Source organism: Eleutherodactylus coqui, chromosome 8, assembly GCF_035609145.1.
Source record: "Eleutherodactylus coqui strain aEleCoq1 chromosome 8, aEleCoq1.hap1, whole genome shotgun sequence".
Classification (NCBI taxonomy): domain Eukaryota; kingdom Metazoa; phylum Chordata; class Amphibia; order Anura; family Eleutherodactylidae; genus Eleutherodactylus; species Eleutherodactylus coqui.
Genome location: NC_089844.1, coordinates 182,930,768 through 182,947,576, shown reverse-complemented (window position 1 = coordinate 182,947,576; position 16,809 = coordinate 182,930,768). Strand labels below are relative to the sequence as shown.

Here is a 16,809-nt window from a genome sequence, read left to right as displayed (position 1 = left end):
GATAATAAAAGAAGAACAACCAAATTTACTGCAAGGGATCCATTCTATGGTACGGGAAGAGGTACAGGCTTTATGGTCAGAATAAAACAGCCGACCCGCAGCAGGGATCTTCCATACAACAGAAAAAATCGTGCACAAGTGAATACGTGATTTCTTTCCCTGAAGTGTTCAACTTGGACGATTGGTCAGAAACTTCAGTGCCAATCTGTGGGGAAGACGATGACAGGAAATATTATTTCTGCAACCACTGTTTGGATGATCCTATATCCGCAGTCCGTAACACTATGGAAGTCATAGATGTTCCTCAAGCGAGATCAGTGCAGGATGATATGATTGGGGGACTTCGAACAAGATGAAAAACGATTAACGAAAATCTAAAGAAAATAGTGACAGACGAATGGCAAAAAGCAAAAAAGGGTCAGGCCATTCCCAGGGAATTTAAGGAACGTCTCTTATTTGCACCTGAAGATACAACTCTGTGGCAGTCAGTACCAAAGGTAGATATACAAGTAGCCAAGTTAGTTAAGAAGACATCGCTACCCTTCGAAGATGGGCCACGGCTAAAAGATCCAATGGACCGTAAGATAGAGGGATTCCTTAAAGAAGCCTGGGAGTCAGCATCAACAATAATTGAAGCAAATGTCGCATCAACCTCCGTGACAAGATCAATGTATATATGGCTGGATCAGCTGAAATTGCATCTCCAGCAAACAGCCTGCAGAGACTAGATCCTAGATTGCATCCCACTGATCAAGAATGCAACAGCTTTTCTAGCAGATGCCCCAGCAGTCAATAAGATTTGCAGCAAGGAATGGAGGACTAGGCAATTCTGCCAGAAGAGCCCTATGGCTCCGAGCCTGGTCAGGGGATACAGCTTCCAAACATAGATTATGCTCAATCCCTTTTCAGGGAGAATATTTATTCTGACCAGTCCTGGATAAGATTCTAGAAAGAGCCGCAGACAAGAAAAAAGGTTTTTCAATGATTTTTTTTTTCCAGAAAAGAATGTCTTCCTTCCGGAAGAAGCCTGAACAACCCAGAGCAAGAAATAAAGTGAAATCGGGCAGATGGTCCTGCCCGAAATGGGGAAAGGTAAAAGTTCCGGCTATTCTGTTAAGCCCGAGCCCAGATAAAGAGATCATAGTGGGGGGTAGACTCTGTATCTAGGGAGATGGAGCCGGATTTCTGGTAATCCCCGGGTACTGAGAGTTATCACGTCGGGATATAAGATAGAGCGAGCGTTTATTTCCCTAGGAAATATGTAGTCCCCCCGACTCAATCACCTTCCCTCCAAAGAAGATTGGAGGAAGGGATTATTAATTTATTAAAGTTAAAATGGATTAAACCTGTCCCCGTGCAGGATTGAGGTCAGGGTTATTACTCAACCTTATTTCTAGTCCCGAAACCCAGCGGAACATTTGGAGTTATTATAAATTTAAAGTTCCTAAATAACTTTATTGAAAATCCAACTTTTAAGATGGGAACCATCAGGTCTACGCTTCAGTTAATAGGGCCAGCCCATATAATGTGCACAATTGATTTAAGAGATGCCTATTATTATGTACTAATTAGAGATGAGCGAACGTACTCGTCCGAGCTTGATATTCGTGCGAATATTAGGGTGTTCGGGATGCTCGTTACTCGTAACGAGTACCACGCGGTGTTCCGGTTACTTTCAGTTTCCTCTCTGAGATGTTAGCGTGCTTTTCTGGCCAATTGAAAGACAGGGAAGGCATTAAAACTTCCCCCTGTGACGTTCAAGCCCTATACCACCCCCCTGCTGTGAGTGGCTGGCGCGATCAGATGTCACCTGAGTATAAGGGCGCCCACCCACTGGCGTTTTTTTTACCTGCGTTTGCGTTTTGCGTTTTTCCTGCACAGGCATAGAGATAACATGTGTTCCTGTCCACTGGCGTTTTTTTTTTTTGGTCCGTTGCGATTTTTAACATAGGAACTGTCAGTTGCATATGTGTCCTTATTTTTCTCTTAATGCACGCATGAATGTCAATGGAAATTAACGGAAAAGCCGCGAAAAGCTGCGAAAACGCCGCGAAAAACGCGCCGAAAACGCTGCGTTTTTCACGCACGGAAATCGCAAACGCCAGTGGGTGGGCGCCCTAAAAGTCGGCCCCTCCCGCGGCTCGCCACACATGCCTTGTGAGTTAGCTGAGGGAAAGTACTATCGTGCTGGTGCTGCTGTAGGGAGAGCGTTAGGAGTCAGTTGGGCTTCAAGAACCCCAAAGGTCCTTCTTAGGGCCACATCTACCTGTGTGCAGGCTGCTGCTAGCAGTGTTTTTTTTTTTTTTTCTCAAAATCGGCAGTGCAGAGCATTGCACCCGGCATTAGGGACAGAAGTGGTGGTTAGGCAGGGAGAGTGTTAGGAGTGAGTGTAGCCTTCAAGAACCTCAACGGTCCTTTCTAGGGCCAAATTTAAGTGTGTGCAGTACTGTGCTGGCTGCTGTTAGCAGTGTTGCATTTTTTTTTTTCTAAAAATCGTCTGTGCAGAGCATTGCACCCTCCATTGATACTACAGGGACAGAATTGTGTAGGCAGGGCCACAACACAGTTATTGTTCATTGAATATACGCAGTGGGTCCTTCCCTTTGCAAAAAAGGAAAAGAAATTATATTTGGCCTGCCTGTGTCATTCCTAAGGTCTCCGTGTACGTGTGTGCTGCGTGGACAATGTACAAAAATCAGACGCAACCAGCTACGGTTTACTGCAGGCTTGCACCATTGTCTTTCCTGACTGGCAAATACCTGCTCTACTAGAGTTAATAACTCTGCTACACTAAAGTTGTGTGTCACTTTTTCAGGGCCACACTACAGTTCTAAAAGTTATTGTTCATTGAATATACGCAGTGGGTCCTTCCCTTAGCAAAAAAGGAAAAGAAATTGTATTTGTCCTGCCTGTGTCAGTCCTAAGGTCTCCGTGTACGTGTGTGCTGCGTGGAGAACGTACAAAAATCAAACGCAACCAGCTACGGTTTACTGCAGGCTTGCGCCATTGTCTTTCCTGACTGGCAAATACCTGCTCTGCCAGAGTTAATAACTCTGCTACACTAAAGTTGTGTGACACTTTTTCAGGGCCACACCACAGTTATTAAACGTATTGTTCATTGAATATCCGCAGTGGGGCCCTCCCTTTGCAAAAAAGCGAATTCAATTAATTATATTTGGCCTGCCTGTGTCAGTCCTAAGGTCTCCATGTACGTGTGTGCTGCGTGGAGAACGTACAAAAATCAAACGCAACCAGCTACGGTTGAGTGCAGCCTTGCGCCAATTTCTTTTCTGCCTGGGAAATCAAATCACTGGTAATACAGCATGCTGAGGGGTAGGGGTAGGCCTAGAGGATGTGGACGCGGCCGAGGACGCGGAGGGCCAAGTGAGGGTGTGGGCACAGGCCGAGCCAGTGCGGTGGCCAGGGGTAGAGGCAGGGCCAGACCGAATAATCCACCAACTGTTTCCCAAAGCGCCCCCTCGCGCCATGCCACCCTGCACAGGTCAAGGTGCTCTACGGTGTGGCAGTTTTTCACAGAGACGCCTGACGACCGACGAACAGTGGTGTGCAACCTTTGTCGCGCCAAGATCAGCTGGGGAGGCACCACCAACAGCATGTGCAGGCATATGATGGCCAAGCACCCCACAAGGTGGGACGATGCCCGTTCACCGCCTCCAGTTTGCACCACTGCCTCTCCCCCTGTGCCCCAACCTGCCACTGAGATCCAACCCCCCTCTGAGGATACAGGCACTACCGTCTCCTGGCCTGCACCCACACCATCACCACCGCTGTCCTCGGCCCCATCCAGCAATGGCTCTCAGCGCAGCGTCCAGACGTCGCTAGTGCCACAGTTTGAGCGCAAGCGCAAGTACGACGCCACGCACCCGCACGCTCAAGCGTTAAACGTGCACATTGCAAAATTGATCAGCCTACAGATGCTGCCGTATAGGCTTGTGGAAACGGAGGCTTTCAAAAGCATGATGGCGGCGGCTGCCCCGCGCTACTCGGTTCCCAGTCGCCACTACTTTTCCCAATGTGCCGTCCCAGCCCTGCACGACCACGTCTCCCGCAACATTGTACGCGCCCTCACCAACGCGGTAAATGCCAAGGTCCACTTAACAACGGACACGTGGTCAAGCACAGGCGGGCAGTGCCACTATATCTCCCTGACGGCACATTGGGTGAATTTAGTGGAGGCTGGGACAGAGTCAGAGCCTGGGACCGCTCACGTCCTACCCACCCCCAGAATTGCGGGCCACAGCTCGGTGGTGGTATCTGCGGCGGTGTATGCTTCCTCCACTAAAGCACCTTCCTCCTCCTCCTCCTCCAACGCAACCTCTGTCTCGCAATCAAGATGTGTCAGCAGTACGTCGCCAGCAGTCGGTGTCACGCGGCGTGGCAGCACAGCGGTGGGCAAGCGTCAGCAGGCCGTGCTGAAACTACTCAGCTTAGGAGAGAAGAGGCACACGGCCCACGAACTGCTGCAGGGTCTGACAGAGCAGACCGACCACTGGCTTGCGCCGCTGGGCCTCCAACCGGGCATGGTCGTGTGTGACAACGGCCGTAAGCTGGTGGCGGCTCTGCAGCTCGGCAGCCTCACGCACGTGCCATGCCTGGCCCATGTCTTTAATTTGGTGGTTCAGCGCTTTCTGAATAGCTACCCCCACTTGTCATACCTGCTCGGAAAGGTGCGCCAGCTCTGCGCATATTTCCGCAAATCCCACACGCACGCTGCCACCCTGCGGACACTGCAACATAGGTTTAATCTGCCAGTGCACCGACTGCTGTGCGACGTGCCCACACAGTGGAACTCTACGCTCCACATGTTGGCCAGACTCTATGAGCAGCGTAGAGCTATAGTGGAATACCAACTTCAACTTGCGCGGCGCAGTGGGAGTCAGCCTCCTCAGTTATTTACAGAAGAGTGGCCCTGGTTGGCAGCCATCTGTCAGGTCCTTGGAACATTTGAGGAGTCTACCCAGGTGGTGAGCGGCGATGCTGCAATCATTAGCGTCACCATTCCTCTGCTATGCATCTTGAGAAGTTCCCTGCAAAGCATAAAGGCAGACGCTTTGCGCTCGGAAACAGAGCCGGGGGAAGACAGTATGTCGCTGGATAGTCAGAGCACCCGCACTCAGCGCGTTGAGGAGGAGGAGGAGGAGCATGAGGAGGATGTGGAGGAGGTGGAAGAGACAGCTTGGCCCACTGCTGAGGGTACAGATGCTGCTGGGCTGTCATCCTTTCAGCGTGTATGGCCTGAGGAGGAGGAAGAGGAGGAGGAGGAGGATCCTGAAAGTGATCTTCCTAGTGAGGACAGCCATGTGTTGCGTACAGGTACTCTGGCACACATGGCGGACTTCATGTTAGGATGCCTTTCTCGTGACCCTCGCGTTACACGCATTCTGGCCACTACAGATTACTGGGTGTACACATTGCTCGACCCACGGTATAAGGAGAACTTTTCCACTCTGATTCCAGAAGAGGAAAGGGGTTCAAGAATGATGCTATACCACAGGGCGCTGGTGGACAAACTGATGGTAAACTTCCCATCCAACAGCGCTAGTGGCAGAAGGCGCAGTTCCGAGGGCCAGGTAGCAGGGGAGGCGCAGAGATCAGGCAGCATGTACAGCGCAGGCAGGGGAACATTCTCCAAGGCCTTTGCCAGCATTATGGCTCCCCAGCAAGACTGTGTCACCGCTCCCCAGTCAAGGCTGAGTCGGCGGGACCACTGTAAAAGGATGGTGAGGGAGTACGTAGCCGATCGCACGACCGTCCTCCGTGACGCCTCTGCCCCCTACAACTACTGGGTGTCGAAGCTGGACACGTGGCCTGAACTCGGGCTGTATGCCCTGGAGGTGCTTGCTTGTCCTGCGGCTAGCGTCTTGTCAGAGAGTGTGTTTAGTGTGGCTGGGGGAATCATCACGGATAAGCGTACCCACCTGTCAACCGACAGTGCCGACAGGCTTACATTCATCAAGATGAACAAAGCCAGGATTTCCCCAGACTTCTCTTCTCCACCAGCGGACAGCAGCGATACGTAAGCAATACGTAGGCTGCACCCGCGGATGGAAGCTACGTTCTCTCTCACCATCCAAAACGGGGACATTTCTGCTTCATCAATCTGTGTCTAATATTCCTCCTCCTCCTCCTGCTCCTCCTCCTGAAACCTCACGTAATCACGCTGAACGGGCAATTTTTCTTAGGGCCACAAGGCTCACTCATATAATTTTTCTAAACAATTTTAATATGTTTCAATGCTCTTAAAAGCGTTGAAACTTTAACTTGAACCAATTTTTCGTTAAACTGGGCTGCCTCCAGGCCTAGTTACCACTTAAGCCACATTAACCAAAGCGATTAATGGGTTTCACCTGCCCTCTTGATTGGCCATGGCCAATTTTTTGGATGTACATTAGTACTGTTGATACAGCAATTTTTGTGGGCCCTCGCCTACAGTGTAATCAAATGCATTTTTAGCCCACCTGCATTACAGCTGATGTTACATCCGCTGTGTTGGGCAATGCAATGGGATATTTTTATGTACCGCCGGTGGGTTCCAGGGAGCCACCCATGCTGTAGGTGCACACGGAGTTTAACCTACATCTGTCCACTTGTAAAGAACCCCAGTCTGACTGGGGCATGCAGTGTGGGCCGAAGCCCACCTGTATTAAGCACGACATTACTACCTCAGCTGTGTTGGACAATGCAATGGGATATTTCTATGTACCGCCGGTGGCTTCCTGGCACCCACCCATGCTGTGGGTCCACAGGGAATTATACATGCATCTGTTTCCACTTCTAAAGAACCCCAGTCTGACTGGGGCATGCAGTGTGGGCCGAAGACCACCTGTATTAAGCACGACATTACTACCTCAGCTGTGTTGGGCAATGCAATGGGATATTTCTATGTACCGCCGGTGGCTTCCTGGCACCCACCCATGCTGTGGGTCCACAGGGAATTATAAATGCATCTGTTTCCACTTGTAAAGAACCCCAGTCTGACTGGGGCATGCAGTGTGGGCCGAAGCCCACCTGCATTAAACATGACATTACTACCTCAGCTGTGATGAGCAATGCAATGGGATATTTTTATGTTCCGCCGGTGGGTTCCAGGGAGCCACCCATGCTGTCGGTCCACAGGGACTTCACAATAGGGAGTTGTACCTGCCTGTGTCTATGAATTAAAAACCGCGGTCTGACTGGGGCATGCAGACACCTTGACAGAATGAATAGTGTGTGGCACATAGGTTCCCCATTGCTATGCCCATGTGTGCAGCTCCTGATGGCGGTGGCACAGGATTCTATTTCTCATTGCTTCTGTACAGCATTGTGGGCTATCGCCCCGCCCCTTTTAAAGAGGGTCGCTGCCTAGCCGTGCCAACCCTCTGCAGTGTGTGCCTGTGGTTCCTCCTCATGGCAGACACACTTCTAAATAGACATGAGTGTGGCGTGGCATGAGGGCAGCTGAAGGCTGCGCAGGGACACTTTGGTGTGCGTTGTGGGGGGGAGGGGGGCGGTTGGGCAGCATGTAAGCCAGGAGAAGTGGCAGTGGAGTGTCATGCAGGCAGTGATTGTGCTTTGTTGGAGGTAGTGTGGTGCTTAGCTAAGGTATGCATTGCTAATGAGGGCTTTTCAGAAGTAAAAGTTTTTGGGAGGGGGGGGCCCCACTCTTGCCGCTATTGTGGCTTAATAGTGGGACCTGTGAACTTGAGATGCAGCCCAACATGTAGCCCCTCGCCTGCCCTGTCCATTGCTGTGTCGTTCCCATCACTTTCTTGAATTGCCCAGATTTTCACACATGAAAACCTTAGCGAGCATCGGCGAAATACAAAAATGCTCCGGTCGCCCATTGACTTCAATGGGGTTCGTTACTCGAAACGAACCCTCGAGCATCGCGGTAATTTCGTTCCGAGTAACGAGCACCTGAGCATTTTGGTGCTCGCTCATCTCTAGTACTGATACATGCCGCATCCCAAAAATATTTGAGATTTGCAGTAAGCATGGGAGGGAATATCCTCCATTTTCAGTTTGTTTGCCGTTTGGCATTTCTTCCGCCCCGAGAGTATTGACTAATGTCATAATTGAACTGATTAGCTACTTACACGGAAAATGCATCAATATTGTCCCCTATTTGGATGATTTTTTGTTAATAGCAAAGGATCTGGAGTCCATGCAGTCTCACTTACACCAGACACTTAGTCTCTTCTCCAACTTAGGCTGGTTAGTGAACCTCCAAAAATCTAGTTTACTCCCCGATACTAGGACATTTTCCTGGGGTTACTTTTAGATTCTGTAATTGAAGTCTCTTTTCTCCAGAAACCTAAAAAGTTCCCTCCAGAAAATGAAAAAGAAAAAGTATGTTTCTATTAGAGAGGCGATGAAAATCCTGGAGCATGTGATATCTTGTATACCCACATAACCCTGGGCACAATTCCATTCCCGTGTTCTTCAACAAACTATCTTGTCAAAGTGGGATAAGACTCAGGCCTCCTTAGATAAAAAAATTCAGAGTATCTGGGGGCGTAAGACAGTCATTAAATTGGTGCTTGTCGCCATCCAAACTTAGAAAAGGGGTAAAATGGGCACCATCCCCATGTGTGACAGTCACCACGGACGCCAGCAAGATGGGTTGGGGGGCCCAGGTGGCCGATAGAGTTCTACAAGGTTCCTGGTCAACCCACTTCCGTGCCCAGTCATCGAATAATAAAGAACTCCAGGCGATCTGGGAAGCATTAGCCCGATCAGAAGACATTTTAAAGAGAAAACATGTAAAGGTGTTATCTGACAATATAACTGCCATTTCTTTTATCCATCACCAGGGAGGTACCCGTTATCCGAACCTGCGGGGAATGGCACAAAGAATTTTATCCTGGGCAGAAAACAACGTCCAGTCACTTTCAGCGGTCCACCTAAAGGGGTCCCAAAACCAGATAGCAGATTTCCTAAGCTGAAAAACGCTGGACCCAGGAAATTTAGCCTTCATTATAGAGGTCTTCCTCCATCTTACGAAATAGTGGGGCCGGCCACAAGTCGATCTATTTGCCGAGAGGAGAAATACAAAATGCCAAAAATTCTTTTCACTGAAACCTACAGATTATCCGATAGCATTAGATGCCCTATCTCAAGACTGGGACATGACCTTAGCATACGCCTTCCCTCCTCTACCGCTAATCTCCCGTTGTCTACAGGAAATCCAAGCCAGCCGAACCACAGTGATTTTCATCGCCCCAGCCTGGACAAAGAGACCTTGGTTCCCAATGCTAACCTTCTTGGCCATGCAATCTCCCATAACGTTGCCTCTCAGAGAGGACCTCTTATCCCAGGGTCCGGTACTCTGCCAGAGAATCCAGTGGCTGAAATTGACGGCCTGGCTATTGAGAGGCAAAGGCTAAAAACACAAGGGTTATCTCAGAAGATAATTGATACCCTATTACAAAGCCGTAAGACCATTACCTCAAAGATTTATGCCAGGATCTGGGATAGATTCTATGCATGGTATATACCAGACTGTCCAGATACGGGTAAACCAGATTATTCAAAAATCCTAGATTTTTTTCCAACCGGGTTAGACAAGGGACTTAGTCCTAGGACCCTGCGAGTTCAAATAACGGCCCTGAGCGCATTATTTGATGTTCATCTTATCGAGAACAGATGGATCAAGAGGTTTTTCAAAGGAGGAGAGATCCGGTCCCTTCTTGGCACCTCAATATCGTACTAGAGGGATTATGTGATCCCCCTTTTGACCCCAGTCATCATATCCCATTAAAGTACTTGTCTAAAAAATTGCTTTTCTAGTCGCCATAACGTCCGCGAGATGGGTCGTGGAATGACAGACATTTTCCTGTAAGGAACCATATCTAAATTCTAGACGACCGAGTAATATTTAGAATCTCTCTGGATTTTCTCCCAAAGGTTGTTTCCTCTTGTCACATACAGCAGGAGATAACCCTACTTTCCTTTGGCCAAAATTATAGAAATAAAAAAAGAACAACGCCTGCATAACTTAGATGTGCGTTGGGCCATAATATGTTATCTATAATCCTCCCAGTCGTTTCGTCAGTCGGAAAAATTGTTTCTTCAATTTCAGGGTCCCAACAAGGGTAAAACAGCATCAAAAGATACTATTGCAAGATGGGTAAAACTAGCTATCCAAAAATGCTACAAAAATAGGGACCTTCTGGTTCCAGAAGGGATTAGGGCCCACTTTACTATGGCCCTTGCCTCCTCGTGGGCCGAAAGCAGAGCTGCGTCAACAAAGCAGATCTGCAAAGCAGTGACCTGGTCGAACATGCATACATTTACAAAGCATTACCGAGTAGATCTTCACTCTAACTCAGAGCTGGCCTTCGGACGAAAAGCCCTCCAGGCAGTTGCCCACCCCTAGGGAAATGGTGATCTGGTATTACCTCCATGTGTGCTGTCAGGATGGACGCTATAGAAATACAAGAATTATTTTCTTACCGATAATTCTTGTATTTCAGATAGTACAAAACTAAGTAGAGTGATTGACAGAAGAGAGGACTGGTTGCAAATGGTTCTGGTTAATTTGGGGGTTCAGGCAAAAAAGTGGCAAACGACGTTAAACACTTATAAATGTAAGGTTATGCACATGGCCAGGGGAAGTTCATGTCACACTTACACACTAAATGAGAAACCACTGGGCAAAACTGATATGGAAAAGGAGTGGGGGACTTCAGTTAACTGGAGCAACAAGTGTCACGCAGCTGCAAGCAGGATTATGGGGAGCATCAAGAGGCATATAGGTACATGGCGACAACATTGTTCTTCCTCTTTACAAATTACTGGTCAGACCACACATGGAACATTGTTCGCAGTTTTAGGCACCAGTACTTAAAAAAGGCATATCAGAGCTTGAGCTGGTTCAGAGGCAGGGGACTGAAGTACTAAATAGGATGGGTGGGTATTAGTGCTCAGAAAGGTTATCAAAATTGGGGTTAAAAACTTTAGCAAAAAGACGGCTGAGGGACAACCTAATAACTTTGTATAACTAGATCAGGGGTCAATACAGAAATCTCTCCCATCATTTATTTATACCAATGACTGGGACTGTAACAAGGCGGCATCATCTACTTCTATAGGAAAAAGGTTTCTACACGAACATCGAAGGGGGTTCTTTTTTTGTAAGAGCAGTGAGACTATGGAACTCTCTGCCTGAGGATGCGGTGATTACAAATTTGAGTGTAAGAGGGGCTGGACACCTTTCTTGAGTGTTACAATACTATATGTTCTAATCCCTAATTACTTCAGAAGAGTCGGTGATCCAGGAATTGTTCCGATTTCCAGACTTGGAGTAAGGAAGAATTTTTTAATTTTTTTTGCCTTCCTCTAGATCAACATTGGGAGGAAGTAACAGGCTGAACTGGACGGACATGTCTTTTTTTCAGCCTAACATACTATGTTACTATGAAGCTACATTTGAAGCATATATAATGGTAGCAATAGAAGTCAATTATTATTATTTCCAGACACAACAATATCAGAAAAAATTATTTTTTTTAATCAATTTCATAAATGCAGCTTTCACATCATTGTTTTTCAGTGTATAAATCATGGGATTTAACATTGGTGTGACAATTAAATAAAATACAGCAATAACTTTATCAGTGCCAGGGAGAGAACTTGATCCAGGTTTCATGTAGGAAGCCATTGCTGTTCCATAAAAGATTACCACAACCATCATGTGAGAGCCACATGTGGAAAAAGCCTTCCTCCGTCCGGATGATGATGCAATTTTTAAGATACTTAGAATGATATTAACATAAGATATTACAATAAAGGTTACAGGAGTCAAGAGAAGAATTATACTCAAAATATAATTGATTAATTCCATAGATATTCGGTTCCCACACCCCAGTGACAATATTTCTGGCCCTTCACATAAAAAGTGATTTATTTTGTTGTGTCCACATAGGTGAAGATTAAATGTCACTATAACACTGGGAATGGGCAGAAGAAATCCACACATCCACGTACCGACTGCAAGTCTAACACAGACCATCTTACTCATAATAGTGGTGTAATGGAGTGGATAACATATAGCTACATAACGATCATAGGCCATAACAGCAAGCAGAACACATTCAGATGCTCCTAAAGACAGGGAAATATACATTTGTGCTACACATTCACCATAAGAGATGACTTTATTTACTGACAAGAAATCCTTCAACATTCTCGGTAGAGTAGAAGTAGAGTAACAAAGGTCCAAAAAAGACAGGTTGGAAAGGAAGAAATACATAGGAGTGTGAAGGTTGGCATCTGTCAGGACTAGAACAATGATGAGAAAGTTTCCAATCAAAATAATTGTATACACTGATGTAAAGACAATGAAAAGTGCAACTTGTGTCTTTGGGTCACTGGAAAGTCCAAGAAGAACAAATTCTCTGAGTATAGTCTCATTTATCCAAAACATTCTGAAAAAAAAGGAAAAAAAGGTAACTAAATGAAAAATTAACTAAAGTTGGCTGTTTCCATAATGTTTTGACACTTTTTATGAGCCACTCACTGGAATGAATGAAACATGCATAAAGAAAAAACTGATACTTTCCCTTTCCTTTGTATTCACTCCTGTGTTTAGCTTGTAAGAGGCTGACTCTGCTCTTTTAAGACTTTTATACTGCCACCCATGTCTTTTCTCCAAGCAGTATAACGGTATTGCTATGCTACGTTTGGCGACTTTAAAGCCAAATGACTGGCACCTGTAGCTTACAGAGAAAAAACAATATTGAGAGGGTTCCCAATGTCACCTGATATATATGACTAGTGATTCTGAGAGATACAAAGATCTTGCCTTACCCAACCTGATGAAATTCAGAGACCGTTAAAGGGGTCATCTGGTTACAAATTTACATTTTAATATTAGGTTTGGATGGAGAAGGAAGGCCTCCTGTATATAAATTGCACATATCAAATCTGTGAGTTTATGCTTAAAAAAAGTCTAAATGCGTCACACTACCCGCCAGACCGCATGTCCATAGGGTCTGTAATTTGTGATCTGACTAATAAAGAACAACAAAAATAAAGCATTTAAACTACTAAAACAAGAAGGCATCGAAGAAGGAAAATAAATAAATGATCTAAAAAGCAGCAAAGGTGGAGACAGAGAGACTCATGCCAAAGGGAGTAAAACTAACCCTAAGCTCTTCTACAACTATATTAACAAATACAGTAAATCAAGGTTGCATATATTACAGCCATGGACACATGCTCTGCTGCATAATAGATAGACACATACTCCCCTTTCTTCTATTGCTCTTGCCTCAGCATTTCCCGCTGATGTTCTGGTAGGGGCAGTATTGGACTTCATTTATTTAATATATATATATTAAAAACCTTGTAGTTGGATTGTAAAGCAAAATATAAATATCAAAATATCAATTTAACTGCTCTTAAATCTATATATATATATAAAGACAAAAGCCCTCACTGACTGACTGACTGACTGACTCACTGACTCGCCACTAATTCTCCAACTTCCCGATGTCGTAGAAACATGAAATTTGGAATAAGCATAGATTATGTTTTTTGTGAGTTAAAGCCAGGAGTGGAGAGAAAGTATAAATGGAAAGATTTGCAGTTCTTCCATATTTTGGTCCCACTCCTGGTTTTGGCTCACAAAAAACTGAACACAAAAACTGTCGTGTGAAAGCGCCCTAAGGCCGGGTTCACACGAGTGGGTCGGATTCCACATGCAGGCGGCCCTAAGCGGATTTTGGCTGTAAGCCCAGCTGGTGACCTAGCATATCTATATATATATAAAGACGAAAGCCCTCACTGACTGACTGACTGACTCGCCACTAATTCTCCAACTTCCAGATGTCGTAAAAACAAGAAATTTGGCACAAGCATAGATTATGTCCCAAATAGGAAAAGTTAATGGGTCCTAACTCGATTATTCAATTCTAGCGCAAAAGAACTAGTGTCTAAATTTTACGTACGCAATCTGATTCTCTCACTTCCTGATGCAACAAATAATTACACAAATTTTTACCGCACAAATGTAAAATTTGCCATGACCATTCTTTGCGTACTAAATATTGGAAATTTAAAGGGTTGCAACTTGGTTATTCAATCCTATGCATAAAAGTAAGTGACGCCCTATGTAATGTAACTAATAACACACATCTGTACTGTACAAACGTGAAATTTGGCATGGCCATTCCTATGTTATGTAACTAATAACATATCTGTATCCCGCCATATATGGGACAGTTGTCTTCTCAGCAAAACAAAACGCATTTAGAAATATGAGTATATAAAGGAAGTACAAAAGGAAGTGGAAATGGACTGCTGGGATGGAGTATGCCTTTAAGTATAACAAGGGGCTGCAACCTTCAGTCTGGGTAGGAAATTTGAATAAAAAGGGGCGTTACCTTTCAGGGTAAAAATGAGGAGAGTGTGTGAGGTGGCACATTCTCTGGGATGACATTTTCACATACAGTCTGAGATAAATCTCTCTCCTATCTGCCTATACACTGAGGAAACGTCGCATGGCTACCTCCACGTGGTGTTTCCAGGGTAACGCAAAGAACCATGCAAAATGGTGAACATATTTTTTTCCTTGGTATCTCTAAAGTAACGGCAACTTCATAAGCTTTTCCGTTTGAACACCAGATAAACACCAGTACCAAATTAATATCAGCTAGTACTATATATATTATATGATGTTATAATACTATAGTCAGTTTGTATACAATATTGGGATGTCTATATAATATCACTTGACATTGAGATATACAATCATTGTCCAAAAAATCAAGCACGTAGAAGGAATTGTTGGAATGAAAACTTTATATGTGTGATTGTAACATTGATATAAGTAAGTGATTACAATATCAGAGCACAATGATAATTTATTGCAGAAAACTGAACACTTGAATGACGGCTATAATACCTTATTGCCTGTAGCTTGGATGCAATATTTGATATGTGAGGGCATGGAGGTGTACAGGTTCAGTATGGCATTCTGCAGTATGTGAGCCACCATTTGCTTTAGTGGAGCTCCTAGATCATTTAAACCTGTAGGCTGTTGAAGTTGGCATCTCAGATGGTCCTATGCATGTTCTGTTGGCAATACATCTGGCGACTAGGCAACCATGGAAGCCATCGAAGTGTTACAGTGTTGTGGAGGCATTCCTGTGATATCCTTGCTGTGTGTGGCCAATAATCATCCTGCTAGAAAATGCTTCTTGGAAGTCCTGCCATGAGAGGCATTACATGTGGCTGCAGGATGTCCTGAACATATCACTGAGTTGTCATTGTCCTTTGTACCACTACTAGAGGGGACTGACTGTTGTATGCAATGAGCCCCCAGACCATCACACCAGCAGTGGGGGCAGTATACCGCTCCACAGCAAAGACAGGATTCAGGCGCTCAACGCTAGGTCTCCAGACATGAACATAGCCATCATCAGTGCCAAAATGAAACGGATTCATTGCCGAAGAAAACAGAGTTCCATTCCACAGCAGTCCAGTATCGTTGTTTACGACAACTCTGGAAACAGAGCCAACGGTGGGTGGGTGTCAAAGGCAGTACATTTAATGAGCGCTGTGAGACCAAATGTCTTTCAGCTAAGCACCTGGAAATGGTTCTTACAGACACAAGGGCTTGGAAAAGTGCATTCAAATGTCTCTTGATGGTGGACGATGAAACAGTTGAAGCTGCTTGTGCTTGTCGGACAATCGGGGAATCCTCTCTACTAGTGGACTGTTGAGGCCATCCTGAGCCCGGTTGCCTGGTGCGCGTGCCCTCATGCAGCCCATCTTCTCATATTCCAACTATGTTAACTAGTCAAAATACTTTTTGATTGCATTGTAGAGGCAGGCCTTATAGTTAAGAAGCTCTACACAAGTGGAAAAAAAGGCCACTACACACAAATAGCCTTTTTATAAGCCAAGAGTGGTACTAGTTTTAGGGCCTCAAGCAAAGCAATCCTAAGGATTCTAATGCCAACCCCCCTGACCTTGCTTGAGTTGCTTAATAGGATACTTTTTGGAGATCAAGCATTTCATCCTATTAAAATGCTTTATCCACTTTTCCAATGGCTATCTCTAGAATAACTGTCACGTCTGCACAGGACGCAAGGAATATGTAACCTTAAAACACTACGCTACTGCACACCAAACAGTTCAAAATAATAAAGATACCCCCATAAAAGAAACAAACTCTTCCTAGTCAACTAAAACATGGAAAGGACCTGCCTAACACACAGATTAACCTTCCTGACAAGGATAAACCTGACGTTGTACCTTCACCACTAGTTAACCCTATGAGATATAGAGGAATAACACAGAAAACAAGAAAGAAATGTAAACAACTGAACTTAGCATTGCGTTGTCACCGGTAACAGAGGAACCAGCTCCAAGCTTTTGGCTTCCTCCACAGTCAGGGAATGACTGAAAATGAACTGCACCCAAGCCGAGCCCCATATCTGGCTAAATAGCCCTGACAAAATACCCACAGTTGAGATCAAGCATGACTCCTCTAATACCACTCCTACCAGAGTCAGTAGCCAGAAACACACACAAAACCTGCACCAGACTATCTAACAGGGAAGCGATCCCAGAACTGCCACAACAGTATTTTCCCTTTTAGAAACGGCCCCAGGACCCTTAGGACCAGGTAGATTCAGATTCAGTCTATGAAAATTTTGTATAAGCTGATCTGCATGGACATTTGCAACCCGTGCCCATCTCCTCTCCTCAGTGCCAATGCATTGGATACTATAGAAAATTCTTAAGCCAATGAGAGTCCACTATCTCCATCAACGAGAACTGGGAGGCTATCTAGCA

General features: G+C 45.5%; 1 protein-coding gene across 1 annotated transcript; it reads right to left on the bottom strand.

Annotated features, from left to right (window-relative positions):
* Positions 1-11,494: 11,494 nt before the first annotated feature.
* LOC136578065 (olfactory receptor 2B2-like) lies at positions 11,495-12,430 on the bottom strand. The gene has a single exon (XM_066577974.1). It carries the CDS (start codon positions 12,428-12,430, stop codon positions 11,495-11,497), a length of 936 nt encoding a protein of 311 aa, XP_066434071.1.
* Between the last annotated feature and the right edge of the window lie 4,379 nt (positions 12,431-16,809).